General features: G+C 48.1%; 1 protein-coding gene across 8 annotated transcripts in view; it reads right to left on the bottom strand.

Moving 5' to 3' along the window:
• Positions 1 to 18,398, bottom strand: part of CPSF6 (cleavage and polyadenylation specific factor 6) — a 532,852-nt gene that overhangs the window by 63,165 nt on the left and 451,289 nt on the right. For all 8 annotated transcript variants that reach the window (XM_069229589.1, XM_069229590.1, XM_069229588.1 and 5 more), the window contains one exon: positions 16,128 to 16,322. In XM_069229589.1, coding sequence (XP_069085690.1) covers positions 16,133 to 16,322 — 190 coding nt within the window. In that variant the 3' untranslated portion in view covers positions 16,128 to 16,132. The remainder of the gene's footprint in view (positions 1 to 16,127; positions 16,323 to 18,398) is intronic.

Genomic DNA, 18,398 nt, shown 5'->3' with positions numbered 1-18,398 from the left:
GTTCAGTTCTTGGTCCAAGGTAGCCCACCGTTGGGGGTTCAGAGCAACCCCAAAGTCACCACACCAGCAGCTCAGGGCCGGTCAGGTGCAGAGTTCAAAGTGGTGCCCAAAACACATAGGCTAGAATGGAGAGAAGGGGGTGCCCCGGTTCCGGTCTGCTTGCAGGTAAGTACCCGCGTCTTCGGAGGGCAGACCAGGGGGGTTTTGTAGGGCACCGGGGGGGACACAAGCCCACACAGAAATTTCACCCTCAGCAGCGCGGGGGCGGCCGGGTGCAGTGTAGAAACAAGCGTCGGGTTCGCAATGTTAGTCTATGAGAGATCTCGGGATCTCTTCAGCGCTGCAGGCAGGCAAGGGGGGGGTTCCTCGGGGAAACCTCCACTTGGGCAAGGGAGAGGGACTCCTGGGGGTCACTTCTCCAGTGAAAGTCCGGTCCTTCAGGTCCTGGGGGCTGCGGGTGCAGGGTCTCTCCCAGGCGTCGGGACTTTAGGTTCAAAGAGTCGCGGTCAGGGGAAGCCTCGGGATTCCCTCTGCAGGCGGCGCTGTGGGGGCTCAGGGGGGACAGGTTTTGGTACTCACAGTATCAGAGTAGTCCTGGGGTCCCTCCTGAGGTGTCGGATCTCCACCAGCCGAGTCGGGGTCGCCGGGTGCAGTGTTGCAAGTCTCACGCTTCTTGCGGGGAGCTTGCAGGGTTCTTTCAAGGCTGCTGGAAACAAAGTTGCAGCCTTTCTTGGAGCAGGTCCGCTGTCCTCGGGAGTTTCTTGTCTTTTCGAAGCAGGGGCAGTCCTCAGAGGATGTCGAGGTCGCTGGTCCCTTTGGAAGGCGTCGCTGGAGCAGGATCTTTGGAAGGCAGGAGACAGGCCGGTGAGTTTCTGGAGCCAAGGCAGTTGTCGTCTTCTGGTCTTCCGCTGCAGGGGTTTTCAGCTAGGCAGTCCTCCTTCTTGTAGTTGCAGGAATCTAATTTTCTAGGGTTCAGGGTAGCCCTTAAATACTAAATTTAAGGGCGTGCTTAGGTCTGGGGGGTTAGTAGCCAATGGCTACTAGCCCTGAGGGTGGGTACACCCTCTTTGTGCCTCCTCCCAAGGGGAGGGGGTCACAATCCTAACCCTATTGGGGGAATCCTCCATCTGCAAGATGGAGGATTTCTAAAAGTTAGAGTCACTTCAGCTCAGGACACCTTAGGGGCCGTCCTGACTGGCCAGTGACTCCTCCTTGTTTTTCTCATTATTTTCTCCGGCCTTGCCGCCAAAAGTGGGGCCTGGCCGGAGGGGGCGGGCAACTCCACTAGCTGGAGTGTCCTGCTGGGTTGGCACAAAGGAGGTGAGCCTTTGAGGCTCACCGCCAGGTGTGACAATTCCTGCCTGGGGGAGGTGTTAGCATCTCCACCCAGTGCAGGCTTTGTTACTGGCCTCAGAGTGACAAAGGCACTCTCCCCATGGGGCCAGCAACATGTCTCGGTTTGTGGCAGGCTGCTAAAACTAGTCAGCCTACACAGATAGTCGGTTAAGTTTCAGGGGGCACCTCTAAGGTGCCCTCTGGGGTGTATTTTACAATAAAATGTACACTGGCATCAGTGTGCATTTATTGTGCTGAGAAGTTTGATACCAAACTTCCCAGTTTTCAGTGTAGCCATTATGGTGCTGTGGAGTTCGTGTTTGACAAACTCCCAGACCATATACTCTTATGGCTACCCTGCACTTACAATGTCTAAGGTTTTGTTTAGACACTGTAGGGGTACCATGCTCATGCACTGGTACCCTCACCTATGGTATAGTGCACCCTGCCTTAGGGCTGTAAGGCCTGCTAGAGGGGTGTCTTACCTATACTGCATAGGCAGTGAGAGGCTGGCATGGCACCCTGAGGGGAGTGCCATGTCGACTTACTCGTTTTGTCCTCACTAGCACACACAAGCTGGCAAGCAGTGTGTCTGTGCTGAGTGAGTGGTCTCCAGGGTGGCATAAGACATGCTGCAGCCCTTAGAGACCTTCCTTGGCATCAGGGCCCTTGGTACTAGAAGTACCAGTTACAAGGGACTTTTCTGGATGCCAGGGTCTGCCAATTGTGGATACAAAAGTACAGGTTAGGGAAAGAACACTGGTGCTGGGGCCTGGTTAGCAGGCCTCAGCACACTTTCAATTGTAAACATAGCATCAGCAAAGGCAAAAAGTCAGGGGGCAACCATGCCAAGGAGGCATTTCCTTACAGGTATGCTGACATGAAGTTGGTACCTCTGTCAGACACCACCTCCTTAGGGAAACCCACTCTGGTAAAGATACCAATGAGGGCCTTGGCTACTGCAGGGGCAGTAGTCGACCTAAGAGGAATAGCTTCAGGATACCTAGTAGCATGATCCACTACTACTAGGATGTACATATTTCCTGAGGCTGTGGGAGGTTCCAGTGGACCAACTATGTCCACACCCACTCTTTCAAAGGGGACCCCCACCACTGGAAGTGGAATGAGGGGGGCCTTTGGGTGCCCACCTGTCTTACCACTGGATTGACAGGTGGGGCAGGAGAGGCAAAACTCCTTAACCTTCTGGGACATATTGGGCCAGTAGAAGTGGTTGACTAACCTCTCCCAAGTCTTGGTTTGTCCCAAATGCCCAGCAAGGGGAATATCATGGGCTAAGGTCAGAATAAACTCTCTGAACGACTGCGGCACTACCACTCTCCTAGTGGCACCAGGTTTGGGGTCTCTGGCCTCAGTGTACAGGAGTCCATCTTCCCAATAGACCCTATGTGTTCCATTTTTCTTGCCCTTGGACTCTTCAGCAGCTTGCTGCCTAAGGCCTTCAAGAGAGGGACAGGTTTCTTGTCCCTTACACAGCTCCTCCCTTGAGGGTCCCCCTGGGCCTAAGAGTTCAACCTGATAAGGTTCAAGCTCCAAAGGCTCAGTTCCCTCAGAGGGCAGAACTTCTTCCTGAGAAGAGAGGTTCTCTTTTTCTGACTGTTGCAGTTGGTTTCCCAACTGACTTTCCTTTTCTCTTGGTAGGCTGGGCCATTTTTCCAGACTCCAGCTCTACTTTTTCACCCTGTGCCTTGCATTGTGCTCTTGTTTTTACACACACCAGTTCAGGGATACCCAGCATGGCTGCATGGGTTTTTAGTTCTACCTCAGCCCATGCTGAGGACTCCAGGTCATTTCCAAGCAGACAGTCTACTGGGATGTTTGAGGAGACCACCACCTGTTTCAGGCCATTGACCCCTCCCCATTCTAAAGTTACCATTGCCATGGGATGTGCTTTAGTCTGATTGTCAGCGTTGGTGACTGTATAAGTTTTTCCAGTCAGGTATTGGCCAGGGGAAACCAGTTTCTCTGTCACCATGGTGACACTGGCACCTGTATCCCTCAGGCCCTCTACACTTGTCCCATTAATAAAGAGCTGCTGCCTGTATTTTTGCATGTTAGGGGGCCAGGCAGCTAGTGTGGCTAAATCCACCCCACCCTCAGAGACTAGAGTAGCTTCAGTGTGGACCCTGATTTGCTCTGGGCACACTGTTGATCCCACTTGGAGACTAGCCATTCCAGTGTTACCTGGATTGGAGTTTGGAGTGGAACTTTTCTTGGGACAGGCCTTGTCTCCAGTTTGGTGTCCAGACTGACTACAGTTTCGACACCAGGCCTTTTTGGGATCAAAGTTTTTACCCTTGTACCCAGGATTGTTTTGTGAAGAGGCTCTGGGCCCACCCTCCTGTGCAGGTTTTTGGGGGCCTGTAGAAGACTCTTGACTATTTTAATTTTTGGCTGTCTCACCACCTTTCCCCTGGGGAGGTTTTGTGACCCCTTTCTTTTGGTCACCCCCTGTGGAAGTTTTGGACACCCTTGTCTTGACCCAATGGTCCGCCTTCTTTCCCAATTCTTGGGGAGAAATTGGTCCTAGGTCTACCAGATGCTGATGCAGTTTATCATTGAAACAATTACTTAAGAGGTGCTCTTTCACAAATAAATTGTACAGCCCATCATAATTACTTACACCATTGCCTTGAATCCAACCATCTAGTGTTTTTACTGAGTAGTCTACAAAGTCAACCCAGGTCTGGCTCGAGGATTTTTGAGCCCCCCTGAATCTAATCCTATACTCCTCAGTGGAGAATCCAAAGCCCTCAATCAGGGTACCCTTCATGAGGTCATAAGATTCTGCATCTTTTCCAGAGAGTGTGAGGAGTCTATCCCTACACTTTCCTGTGAACATTTCCCAAAGGAGAGCACCCCAGTGAGATCTGTTCACTTTTCTGGTTACACAAGCCCTCTCAAAAGCTGTGAACCATTTGGTGATGTCATCACCATCTTCATATTTAGTTACAATCCCTTTAGGGATTTTCAACATGTCAGGAGAATCTCTGACCCTATTTATGTTGCTGCCACCATTGATGGGTCCTAGGCCCATCTCTTGTCTTTCCCTCTCTATGGCTAGGATCTGTCTTTCCAAAGCCAATCTTTTGGCCATCCTGGCTAACTGGATGTCCTCTTCACTGGGGTTATCCTCAGTGATTTCAGAGTTGTTGGTCCCTCCTGTGAGGGAACCAGCATCTCTGACTATTATTTGTGGAGTCAGGGCTTGAGTAGCCCTGCTCTCCCTAAGTAGGACTGGAGGGGGGGAATTTCCCTCCAAGTCACTATCTTCATCCTCTGAGTTGCCACCCTCAGAGGGGTTGGCCTTTTCAAACTCTGCCAAAAGCTCCTGGAGCTGTATTTTGGTAGGTTTGGGGCCTATTGTTATTTTCTTTAGTTTACAGAGTGACCTTAGCTCTCTCATCTGTAGATGGAGGTAAGGTGTGGTGTCGAGTTCCACCACAGTCACATCTGTGCTAGACATTTTGCTTCTAAAAGTTGGAATACTTTTTAAGAATCTACAACTAGTTCTAGGTTCTAATTCAAACTTTTACAAACTTTTAAACTCTAAAAGAAATGCTAAACAGGATCTAACACAAGGCCCTAGCAGGTCTTTTAAGAATTTAGAAAACTTTTCAAATTGCAAAAATCAATTTCTAATGACAATTTTGGAATTTGTCGTGTGATCAGGTATTGGCTGAGTAGTCCAGCAAATGCAAAGTCTTGTACCCCACCGCTGATCCACCAATGTAGGAAGTTGGCTCTGTATGTGCTATTTCAAAGTAAGGAATAGCATGCACAGAGTCCAAGGGTTCCCCTTAGAGGTAAAATAGTGGTAAAAAGAGAGAATACTAATGCTCTATTTTGTGGTAGTGTGGTCGAGCAGTAGGCTTATCCAAGGAGTAGTGTTAAGCATTTGTTGTACATACACATAGACAATAAATGAGGTACACACACTCAGAGACAAATCCAGCCAATAGGTTTTGTTATAGAAAAATATCTTTTCTTAGTTTATTTTAAGAACCACAGGTTCAAATTTAACATGTAATATCTTGTTTGAAAGGTATTGCAGGTAAGTACATTAGAAACTTTGAATCATTTCAATTGCATGTATACTTTTCAAGTTATTGACAAATAGCTATTTTAAAAGTGGACACTTAGTGCAATTTTCACAGTTCCTGGGGGAGGTAAGTTTTTGTTAGTTTTACCAGGTAAGTACGACACTTACAGGGTTCAGTTCTTGGTCCAAGGTAGCCCACCGTTGGGGGTTCAGAGCAACCCCAAAGTTACCACACCAGCAGCTCAGGGCCGGTCAGGTGCAGAGTCAAAAGTGGTGCCCAAAAACGCATAGGCTAGAATGGAGAGAAGGGGGTGCCCCGGTTCCGGTCTGCTTGCAGGTAAGCACCCGCGTCTTCGGAGGGCAGACCAGGGGGGTTTTGTAGGGCACCGGGGGGGACACAAGCCCACACAGACATTTCACCCTCAGCAGCGCGGGGGCGGCCGGGTGCAGTGTAGAAACAAGCGTCGGGTTTGCAATGTTAGTCTATGAGAGATCAACGGATCTCTTCAGCGCTGCAGGCAGGCAAGGGGGGGGGGGCTTCCTCGGGGAAACCTCCACTTGGGCAAGGGAGAGGGACTCCTGGGGGGTCACTTCTGCAGTGAAAGTCCGGTCCTTCAGGTCCTGGGGCTGCGGGTGCAGGGTCTTTTCCAGGCGTCGGGACTTAGGTTTCAGAGAGTCGCGGTCAGGGGAAGCCTCGGGATTCCCTCTGCAGGCGGCGCTGTGGGGGCTCAGGGGGGACAGGTCTTGGTACTCACAGTCGGAGAGTAGTCCGGGGGTCCTCCCTGAGGTGTTGGTTCTCCACCAGCCGAGTCGGGGTCGCCGGGTGCAGTGTTGCAAGTCTCACGCTTCTTGCGGGGAGTTGCAGGGTTCTTTAAAGTTGCTTCTGGAAACAAAGTTGCAGTCTTTTTGGAGCAGGTCCGCTGTCCTCGGGAGTTTCTTGTCGTCGTCGAAGCAGGGCAGTCCTCAGAGGATTCAGAGGTCGCTGGTCCCTTTGGAAGGCGTCGCTGGAGCAGAGTTCTTTGGAAGGCAGGAGACAGGCCGGTGAGTTTCTGGAGCCAAGGCAGTTGTTGTCTTCTGGTCTTCCTCTGCAGGGGTTTTCAGCTGGGCAGTCCTTCTTGTTGTCGCAGGAATCTGATTTTCTAGGGTTCAGGGTAGCCCTTAAATACTAAATTTAAGGGCGTGTTTAGGTCTGGGGGGGTTAGTAGCCAATGGCTACTAGCCCTGAGGGTGGGTACACCCTCTTTGTGCCTCCTCCCAAGGGGAGGGGGTCACAATCCTAACCCTATTGGGGGAATCCTCCATCTGCAAGATGGAGGATTTCTAAAAGTTAGAGTCACCTCAGCTCAGGACACCTTAGGGGCTGTCCTGACTGGCCAGTGACGACTCCTTGTTGCTTTCTTTGTTCCCTCCAGCCTTGCCGCCAAAAGTGGGGGCCGTGGCCGGAGGGGGCGGGCAACTCCACTAAGCTGGAGTGCCCTGCTGGGCTGTGACAAAGGGGTGAGCCTTTGAGGCTCACCGCCAGGTGTTACAGCTCCTGCCTGGGGGAGGTGTTAGCATCTCCACCCAGTGCAGGCTTTGTTACTGGCCTCAGAGTGACAAAGGCACTCTCCCCATGGGGCCAGCAACATGTCTCTAGTGTGGCAGGCTGCTGGAACTAGTCAGCCTATACAGACAGTCGGTTAAGTTTCAGGGGGCACCTCTAAGGTGCCCTCTGGGGTGTATTTTGCAATAAAATGTACACTGGCATCAGTGTGCATTTATTGTGCTGAGAAGTTCGATACCAAACTTCCCAGTTTTCAGTGTAGCCATTATGGTGCTGTGGAGTTCGTGTTTGACAGACTCCCAGACCATATACTCTTATGGCTACCCTGCACTTACAATGTCTAAGGTTTTGCTTAGACACTGTAGGGGTACAGTGCTCATGCACTGGTACCCTCACCTATGGTATAGTGCACCCTGCCTTAGGGCTGTAAGGCCTGCTAGAGGGGTGTCTTACCTATACTGCATAGGCAGTGAGAGGCTGGCATGGCACCCTGAGGGGAGTGCCATGTCGACTTACTCGTTTTGTCCTCACTAGCACACACAAGCTGGCAAGCAGTGTGTCTGTGCTGAGTGAGAGGTCTCCAGGGAGGCATAAGACATGCTGCAGCCCTTAGAGACCTTCCTTGGCATCAGGGCCCTTGGTACTAGAAGTACCAGTTACAAGGGACTTATCTGGATGCCAGGGTCTGCCAATTGTGGATACAAAAGTACAGGTTAGGGAAAGAACACTGGTGCTGGGGCCTGGTTAGCAGGTCTCAGCACACTTTCAATTGTAAACATAGCATCAGCAAAGGGAAAAAGTCAGGGGGCAACCATGCCAAGGAGGCATTTCCTTACAGTCGGCTTTGGCGTTCTGAGAACCCGAGAGATATGCCCTGCAGTTCCAGCCATGTCCAAAGGTTCAGAGCCTCCTGAGAAAGGGACCACGATCCCACCCTGCTTGTTGCAGTACCGCATGGAGGTGAAATTGTCCGTGAACACCTGCACCATATTCCCTTTGAGAGGGGGAAGGAATGCAAGCCTGATTGTCCTGAGCTCCAGAAGACTGATGTGGCACCCAGACTCCGCAGAAAACCAGATACCTCTGATCTCCATCTCTCTTATGTGGCTGCCCCATCCCAGCAGTGACATATCTATCACTACTGTCAGACCTGGTTAGGGAAGGGAGAGGGATCTGACCCAATCTTAGTTTGTTAACCACTATTGCACAGCTTGACTAGTCTAGAGGTGTGAAACGACAGTTTGGGGCGAGCCCACCTTCAACAGCAGTCGTCGAGATAGGGGTAGACTGAGATCACTGACCTGCGCAGATGAGCTGCGACCACTACCATCACTTGCTGAACACCCAAGAGGCACTGATGAGACTAAAGGGGAGCTTGTTGAACTGGAAATGCTCGAGGCCCACCGAGAACCTCAAATAGAGCCTGTGGGCGGGCAGAAGGGAACGTGGGAATAAGCGTCCTGCAAGTCCAATGGTAACATCCAGACTCCTGGGTTCTGGGCAGATAACACCTGAGCTAGAGTGAGCATTATGAACTTCTTCTGGAGAAAGATTGATGGAACAGAGGTATAGGATAAGGCGGAGGCTCTTGTCCTTTTTGGATACCAGAAAGTGGCGTGAATAGCAACAACATCCTACTTCTGGCACAGGAACCCTCCCTATTGCACCCTTGGCCACGATAGACAAAACCTCCATGCAGAAAAGTGCCAAGTGATCCTCCATCACGAGATCGGAAGATGGTGGCATGGGTGGAGGGGTAGTCTTGAAGGGGAGGGAGTAGCCCCTTCGGACTATTTGCAAAACCCAGCTGTCTGACGTGATGGTTTTCCAGCGGGGTAGGATAGGGCGAATCCTGCCTCTGACTGGTTCCTGATGCGAGTGCGTCAGACTAGGAAGAGTTCTGTGGCTACAGTGGGGGCAGACTGCTGACTCCCTGATCCACACAGACACTGGATCACTCTGCCATGCAGAGGCTGTGCAGCATGCAGGCACAGTGGCTGGAGGGAAGTGGACGTGGTTGGGTGCCCCTTCCATAGCCACAAAAGGGGCGAAAAGCAGACTGAAGGGGTCAAAGAGCAGCTGCAAGGCCTAGGGAATGGGCTATAGCCCGAGACTCCTTAAAGCAATTGAGCACAGAGTCTGCTCGGTCTCCGAAGAGACTGGTGCCATCAAAGGGCATGTCTTTAAGAGTAGATTTGACATCCCCTGAATAGCCAGATGTCCTCAACCTCAAAGTCGAAACTACCTATCTGCCCAGAGAGTCAGTCATATCCAGCTCACAATGTATTGTTAACTTAGCTGTCTCTCTCCTGTCTGTGACAGCTTGAGAGAGAATGGCCTGGGCCTCCTCCGGGACCTGTGGCAGAATCTACTCAACTGTGTCCCATAAGGTATGGGTCAAATGGTCCAAAAGGCATGCAGTGTTCACAGACAGCAATGCCAGGGTGGAGAAAGAAAACATCATCTTCCCAAGATGATCCAGCCTCTTTGATTCCCTATCCAGGGGAGCGGAGAGGAATGCACCATGTGATGTGGAGGCTTGGATAAGAAAGCTCTCAGGGGTAGGGAGTTGGGTCAGAAAAGCTGGGTCATTAGGCACAGGCCTATGGTGGCAGGCAATCATCCTGTTCACAGGAGCCCCTGTGATGGTTTGGACCAGGTCCCCAACAGGACAACAGTGAGGGCTTCATTGAAGGGCAAAATGGGTTAAGAGGTGGAAGCCCCAGGTTGAAGTACCTTAGTCCTGACAGCCACTGAGGGTAGCTTGAGGCCCAAGACCTCGGCTGCCCTCTGCACCCTCATCTGTAGCTATGGTGGTGGTGGAGAGGGGGGGGGAAGCATGCCAGCATCAGGGAACATGTCTAGACCACTAACATTGCACAGTCCCTCAGCCCAGAGGGTCATTAAGCTGGTATTCTAAAGGGTCCTGCGACCCCTTCATACTCTCACCATATTCGTATCCACAGGAATAAGGGTCACGATCCTCTCTAGGGAGCAAAGTCCCCGTTGAAGTCTGAATTGCCGTCTGTCAATGTCAGTCCAGCTCTGTGTCTGAGTCGGCAATGAGTATGCAGTCGGGAGCATTGACATTAAAACTGTTGTCGGGGAATTTCACGCTGGCACCAGCAATGCCGGTTTGGATCCAGAAGCTAATCTGAGGGTGCCCTTCGGAGTCGGGGCTGGAGCTGCTGGCGCAGAATTGGGCTGGGGGCTCCTGCTGACCCCACAGGACCTGAAGGGACTCCAGCAAGGTTGGTCTGCCCAAAAATGAGGCACATTGCCTCACAAAACTCGCATAATTGGGTAGAGGTGGCTCTGGGTCCCGGGACCTCGGGGAGGTGCAGAGCTGACCCCGAAGCAGGATACAAGGACACAGGCCTAGTGCGTCGATGCTCCTTGTCCCGCGTCGCGGCAACTGACGGATGGGGTGAAGTCAAAAAACGTTTCGACTTCTTATTCAAATGTCCCGAAGATCTTGAGTGGGACAATCGGTGAGGGCTCAGCGAGCGGTCTGGTGACCTTCCTCTCGAGCGAGACCAGGAGGGAACCAAAGCACCTGGCCGCCATGAGCATGACTTTAGGTCGTGGTTGGACTCCAGAGACCAAGCACACAAGGTGCGTATCCGTCACAAACATCATCCGATGACAGGAGTTGCACGGTTTGAAGCCGGTCTTCCGTGACAACATATCGACGTATCAGAAGTCAAACAAGCATTTGCAACACAATAGGTCTTGTATTTTCTTGAGTTAGAGCTATTGGCATTGTAAATTCATAACTGGACTTTGCATGCCACGCAAGTGGTCCACCCTGCCTCATAATTTCGTCTTTTCCTGCCATATAAATGAAAATGTTGCTATTTAGCATCCTAATTTAAACCTGCCATGCTAATTCCATTAGAATACTACTTTCACCACCTTACCATCAGAGCTGCTGGCTGGCTAACACAATTTCCCCCAAAACAGACAAGAGAATGCCAAAGGAAAAATAAACTAGAAGGGCTGCCCAAACACTTTGTGTGTTCTAACAGTCATAGTGAAATAAGGATGTTAAGAAGGCCTGATTCATGGTCATAACTGTAATAAGGAGATATTATTAAAAACATATACAGTTACCATATACACCTTTATCAGAAATAAACATTTGGCATTAGATCGTAATGCTTGAAACACCATAACAAAAATATCATTTGTAAGAAACATGGTCATGGAACCATATTGTTAGCCCCTTAAGGGCATAACTTAATGAAAAAAAGAGGTTAGAGTAATTTGTGTAAACATATATTTAATCGCTGAAGGGCATAGTACATTTTCAAGGCTATCATGTCTATTGCAATGATATTACAAACAGGGCTCATAAAACAATTTTTCTTTTCAGCTGTAAAACAAAAGTTCCAACCATGAGAGAGCTTAAGAAGATAATGAATGGTGGTAGGGGTTATTATTGTGAAGACCTCACTAACAGTGAGGGGACCGAGATATGATGTAGACGGAGAGCATGCCATGTTGAGCATTTTGGTGGCGGCCCCATTGTCCTAGGAACATCAGAGGCTGAGTTATGAGCAAAAATGTTTTGTAAAAGTAATGCCCTGCACAGCATTACGAGACAAGTTTCAGTGTGCCACAAATAGTAGTATGTTGATATGACTGCATTGCTTAGAACATCCCCTACAGGACACCACAATGAAAATCACATTTGTAAGAAACACAGTCATGTAACAATATAGTTAATAAGGATGGAACCCAACCGTGGATTTTGGGAGAAGAGGACCTGAAAAAGAGGGGGTCAGAATTCGGTCCACTCATGAGTGTCCAGGCGGGGCAGGAGCCACTACCCACCCTTCTGTGGATGAAGATCCGGGTCTACGAGTGAAGATGAAGATCAGCTGTGGAGCCCAGGAGCTGCAGGGATGTCCTTGGAGCTGTGCAGATGTCCCATGACGGTCGCCAGGTCGCAGTCGGGCTGTGGTCAGGAGGACCACCAACAAGCCTTGGCAAATCAAGTTGGAGCAAAAGAAGAGTTGCAAGGCTGAAGAGGACCAGCAAGGTCCCCAGGACTCGACCCTTGGAGGGGAGTCTGGGCTGACCATCAGCGGCCGGGAGAGCAAGCAGAGACTGTTGCAGCCCCCACAGGCAACCAACTGGCAGCAGGCACAGTAAGTTGCAGTGAGGCCCAGACAGCACACAAGGAGTGGAGTCCCACACCGCTGGAGCAGAAGAAGTGCTGGAGCCTGAAGATCCTTTGGACCAGGAGTCAACAAGGCCTTGGTTGATGCAGGAGTCTTGGCGCACAGTAGTACTGTCCTGCAAGGAGAGGCAAGGGCTCACTGTCTCCCAATTTGGACAGCAGGTAGAGAGGACCAAGAGGACCACTCAGACCCATCACCTGTGTTGGAAATTCTTCCTGGAGCCGGATGGCAGAAGATGTCAGAAGCCGGTCGTCATTTACTTAGGTGCATGCGTTTGCAGGGGAGTGATTCCTTCACTCCAAGGGAGGTTCCTTCTTGCTTCTTTGGTGCAGCTGAAGTCCTGCCGACCCAAGAGGATGCACATCCATGCATGTTGCAATTGCTAAAAGGAGCAGGATAAACATTGTTGCAAGTCGAGGTCATCTCTGGAGTTGCAGGCTTGTTTGGTTCCTGAAGAGTCAAACAGCGAATCCCGTGGCCTGGAGAAGGAGAGGTTGTTGCAGAGGAGTCCTAGTGGAGTCTTGAACGTCTAATCTGGAGACTCCCCTGCCAGGGAGTCCCTAAATTGCCCTAAAAGGGGGATTGGTCAGTCTGCAGGGTGACCACCTATCAGAGGAGGTAACTGACGTCAGTCGCCTGTCCTGACCAACCAGATGCTCCCACAGGCCTCTGCACATTTTGTTTTCAGGCGGTCAGATTCAAGTGGCCACCTGGAGGAGCTCAGGGCACCACCCCTGGGGTGATGGACAGGGGAGTGGGCACTCCCCTTTCCATTGCCCAGTTTCGCGCCAGACCAGGGACCAGGGGTTCCTGGACTGGTGCAAACCGGTTTATGCAAAGAGGGAGCCAAATATGCCCTTCAAAGCATACCAGTGGCTTGTCCTCCAAGACACCCCAGGAGTGCATGAAATCATGCCACCAATACTGGCATTACTATTGGGTTATGATTCCGACATGTTAGATACCAAACATGCCTAGGAACAGAGTTACCATTATGTAGCTGGACCACAGGTGGTGGCAGGTACACGGATAAAATGGCTTCCCAACACTTACAATGTCCAGTGCATTGGAACTGGAGTTTGTAGGGGCATCTCTGCTCACGCAGGGGTGCCCTCACACTCGGGCACCTGCACGCTACCCTCTGGGCTAAGAGGGCCCACCCAAGGGGATGACTTACATGGACCTGGTGCAGTGAAAGGGTGCACGCACCTTTTCACGCAGGCTGCAATGGCAAGCCTGCAGACATAGTTTGCATGGGCTCCCATTGGGGCATAATACATGCTGCAGCCGTTTGGGGAACCCTGGTGTACCAATGCCCTGGGTACCTAAGTACCATATACCAGGAACTTACAGGGGTACACCAGTATGCCAATTGTGGGGATGTAAAGGGCACAAAAGCAACCACATTTGGAGGAGAGAGCACCATCAATAGAGTCCTGGTTAGCAGGATGCCAGTAAAGACCGTCTAAACACTGATAAAGAGGCACAAAGTGGGGGTAACCATGCCTAAGAAAGTAACTTTCCTACAGTCTTGCATAATATTGGTGTTGAAATTAGCTTTCTGGAGGCAACTATCCAAGTACAGACAAAACTAAGAACATCCTCTTGAGGTGGGCAGCATTGACTGTGATGCACTCAGAAAAGAATTCCAGAAATTTTTGAAGCATTACACTAACAGTACTGCATATTCTGGATAAGTAGCCACATGCTTGGGATGTTTGCTTACAATTGGGTTTGTAATGGTGGCATGGTATTTCCTGGATACTTTCTAGATTCTTCTCAGGTTCCAAAGCTCTCCAATTCCATGTTTGGGTGGTAATTTGATTTGTTCTACAACATGTTGTTCTTTAGTTTTTTTTTTTTCTAGATGGAAATGTTGTGCTTCTATCAAAAGAAGTGTTTCCCTCTGACATAACTGCTCTCAGGTGTTCTGCATTGTCTCCTTGGAGTGACACTTTCCTTTGGGTTGATAAATCTTGGGGGGCTAGGCTCTATTCTTCTGTGTAACCAGTGTCTAGATTAATGGCTTCATAGCATATTAATACCCCTTACTTATTACCACCACTAAACCACATTACCAGCAGAACACTGGTCCATTCTCTTTAGTCACAGTTGGTTTCCTCTGCCACATAGGAAACTCCGTCATCCTCTTTTCTGTGTGGTCCATTTACCATGGCAACAGGAGCCGACAGTGTTGAGTCTGAGCTCAATACGAACAACAAGTGCCAGTCCAAACTAACTGTACTAGAGACTCTGAGATGAGATCTGCACAAAAGCTACACAGCAGCATGACAGGGTTCAAATCCATTACTGAAGGCACGAGAAAACATGGGTGCTCTGGCATCCTGCCTGGACCAGCAGACATATACATTCTGGATATTTGTTCCATTATTTTACTCGGGGCACGTTTAAAGCTGCAAACCCGAGGAGCTTGCATCATCCAACTCATCCCATGCCAGTAGGGCTCCAATTACGGTTGAAACTCATCTTAAGAAGTCGTTGGGACTACCATCAGTTATCTGTGTATTTTTTAGAATTAGCTGGACTTTTTATTGATTAGTTAAATTATGTATTTTCCTATTTCTAAATTAATGCATTAACTGGGCATTCAAATCAGGTGTTAATTGTGTTACACTATGTCATTTGTTTTTTAATTCAGTTCACTTCTAGACGTGAGCATTGACTGTTCAGTCTCTATTCAGAGACATTCAAGTGCACACAAACTGTAACTAGGCATCCCTTTGGACAACAATGGTAAATGACAGTAAGCATACGGGATATGGCCCTGTAACCTTGTACTCTTCCTTGACCTTAACTAAGCTAGTTTTTAACTCTAGGAGAAAGCCATTTTTTAACATTTTAAAAGGAAATTCCTCTTTGAAATGTTTCAGGATCCGATAGCCAGAGTCCAGCTTTTGGAAAGATTATTGTGAAAAATAAATAAAATTAGAAACCAACTTAATTTTTAAAATTAAAAACTAAAGAACATTTAAAATGATAATTCCACATTGATCGTACACGTCACCAGGGAATGACAACATTGTCAGCACAGACTGAGTGTTTTATGTCTTGTACATTTAGACTCAAACTTGAAAGCACTAAGGTAATGATTTAAGGAATAGTCTGACAATTAAGTGTGCATTATCAAGGTCTGGTCAGAGGACTTCAGCTCCCCCAATCGAACCATACTTTAAAGTAAGGTTTTGCTTGCCCTAGACTGACTATCCCATAAATGACACTGTTACTGCAATTGTAAACTCTGTTCATAGCCCAATGGCAGTGGCTCGAGAAAAGCCAATAGTGCCAAAAGTAGCAATACTGTAGAATAGAAGTGAGAAGCTTAAAAGGAAGCGATGCTCTGTTACTAGCAAGCATGCATGCCTTCAGTGCCAAGGTTCATTCAAATCATTGCATGGATGCAAACCTATCCAGCATGGAGACAATTTCAAAATAGCCACCTTATTAAACACAACCTACGCTATCAAATCCAAAAACTACATTTCCAAGGAAAATGTGATTAACTGACCCTCTCTCTATTTTCTGAACGACCATCCATTCAGGCAAAATGCTACCAACCAAAACAAAGAAGTATGGCAGTCAGTCAGAGATTTCAAATGACCAAAAAGATTAAACTCTTTCCTTCATTTGACTCCAATTATAAATTACTCAAAGACAAACCTTTGCTGCAACACCACAGCTTTGACACAGTATATTAACAAACTCACCTACACCATGAAGATGATTTTAGAAACGAATTACTTTACAAGCATTCCTTCATATGCTCAATCATAATTCCAATCAAGAACAGAAAATTATGAAAACATTGGAAGCCTTTAGTTGATTACCAAATGATTACCTGCCATACTTACCATTGATATCTGCAGATTGCGTGTGATGGCAATACCATAACCATGGACTTGCAGTATTTGCTGAGGAATTGATAAAACTAAAGCGGTTAATGTTAACAAGACAAGAAGCTTAAATAAACCTCTAAGCTACCCACCTACGTCAACGGTGCCGATATTCTCTTTCTCGGTCACGCTCTCTGTCCCGATCTCTTTCTCGATCCCGGTGCCGTTCACGTTCTCGGCTTCTCTCACGGTAGTAGTCTTCATGACGATCTCGACTTCTGGATTTGTGACGTCTGCTCTTCTCTCTTGATCTGCTGTGGTCCCTTTCTCTTGATCGTTCACGCCTCCTAAATGAGATCAGAAAATTATTATAAAAATAAAATAAAAAATCAACTGATAAAATGCAGAGTACTTGGAAATATATCATTACTTGTATTAGAAGCTAGAGCAATAGCTTAAAAAGAAGTTATTCTGCAGAAGGATTTAAAGAAACCAGTGCCATCTCTGGTAACTTAATTATGTGATTCTGAAAAACTCTGAAGTCTGCAGAACAAAAATGTACTCATGCCCATGTAAACAATGTTGCAGTAGTTAAGAACAGACACTTACAACCAACCTATTGTTCAGAACTCGGATAGGAACATTCCCAAGTGATTTACACAACTGGAATTTGCATGAAAAGATAGGGCTGGGCATTTGAAGATTAGAGACCACTGTAACTAAGACCAGAAAATTGTTTCACACAGCTACATTTCCCACCACTGCCTAGTACATCAGACTTTTGAGATTTAGCGTCAGAGTGCCCACCCATCCACTGCTTTATGTACACAATACATTGCTAATGTTTCTAATTAGGCATGCAATGGGGAATGTCACTGGAAGCAGACACTTGGAACCCAACGGAGAAATTGAGAGTGATACAATGATTACATAAATGCTTAACAAGATAGGGGAGAGGGAGATGATGAACAGACCCAACGTCATTCTGAGCGCGGCTAGGATGTGAAAGTGTTAGTTACCTGTGCCTAAAGTTCTCATAGATTCACATGTTTGAATCATACCGTCGTCAAGCTGGGAGTCCCATAGTGAATATAGTGAGCAGTATGTTAAACATACACAGAAAGGCTTTAACAATCACAACAGTAGCCTATTCACATAATTACAAAATATAGAACACTCAACTCAGCCAATCAGAGCAAAGCACAGTCTTCACCTCTACTCAGCCAGGTCACCATAGTTCAGATTTCATGACATAAGTGTTAAAGTAATTTTTGTATACAGATGTGCCTGCACTGGGGAGGGTAGGTCACCTGTAAATATAGGATAGGATAAATATAGGATAGATACCAATACTACAGAACTTCAGTTACAGTTAAGAAACTTTTTTTCTTCTTCTTTCTTTCATAGATTCACATGCTTACATCATAGTAGCAAGTCGTAAGTAAAACAAGAGTATGATTAACAGTTGGAGGGTAATAAAGTACAAAACAAGCTTATCACATTGAAGTAGATGGCGTAGAACCACTTGTCCTACCGCTGCATCCTTTTGTATTGTTGAATCTAGACAGTAATATTGCGGAAAAGCCAGTCTGCTTTTCCACGTTGCTGCTTTCCGTATGTCTGCAATGGGCACGCCAACAAATAATGCTGAATGTGCACTGTAGGAAGTTGGCTCTGTATGTGCTATTTCAAAGTAAGGAATAGCATGCACAGAGTCCAAGGGTTCCCCTTAGAGGTAAGATAGTGGCAAAAAGAGATAATACTAATGCTCTATTTTGTGGTAGTGTGGTCGAGCAGTAGGCTTATCCAAGGAGTAGTGTTAAGCATTTGTTGTACATACACATAGACAATAAATGAGGTACACACACTCAGAGACAAATCCAGCCAATAGGTTTTTGTATAGAAAAATATATTTTCTTAGTTTATTTTAAGAACCACAGGTTCAAATTCTACATGTAATATCTCATTCGAAAGGTATTGCAGGTAAGTACTTTAGGAACTTCAAATCATCAAAATTGCATGTATACTTTTCAAGTTATTCACAAATAGCTGTTTTAAAAGTGGACACTTAGTGCAATTTTCACAGTTCCTAGGGGAGGTAAGTTTTTGTTAGTTTTACCAGGTAAGTAAGACACTTACAGGGCTTAGTTCTTGGTCCAAGGTAGCCCACCGTTGGGGGTTCAGAGCAACCCCAAAGTCACCACACCAGCAGCTCAGGGCCGGTCAGGTGCAGAGTTCAAAGTGGTGCCCAAAACACATAGGCTAGAATGGAGAGAAGGGGGTGCCCCGGTTCCGGTCTGCTTGCAGGTAAGTACCCGCGTCTTCGGAGGGCAGACCAGGGGGGTTTTGTAGGGCACCGGGGGGGACACAAGCCCACACAGAAATTTCACCCTCAGCAGCGCGGGGGCGGCCGGGTGCAGTGT

Source organism: Pleurodeles waltl, chromosome 4_1 (assembly GCF_031143425.1).
Source record: "Pleurodeles waltl isolate 20211129_DDA chromosome 4_1, aPleWal1.hap1.20221129, whole genome shotgun sequence".
Classification (NCBI taxonomy): domain Eukaryota; kingdom Metazoa; phylum Chordata; class Amphibia; order Caudata; family Salamandridae; genus Pleurodeles; species Pleurodeles waltl.
This window is presented reverse-complemented; position numbering and strand designations above follow the sequence as displayed.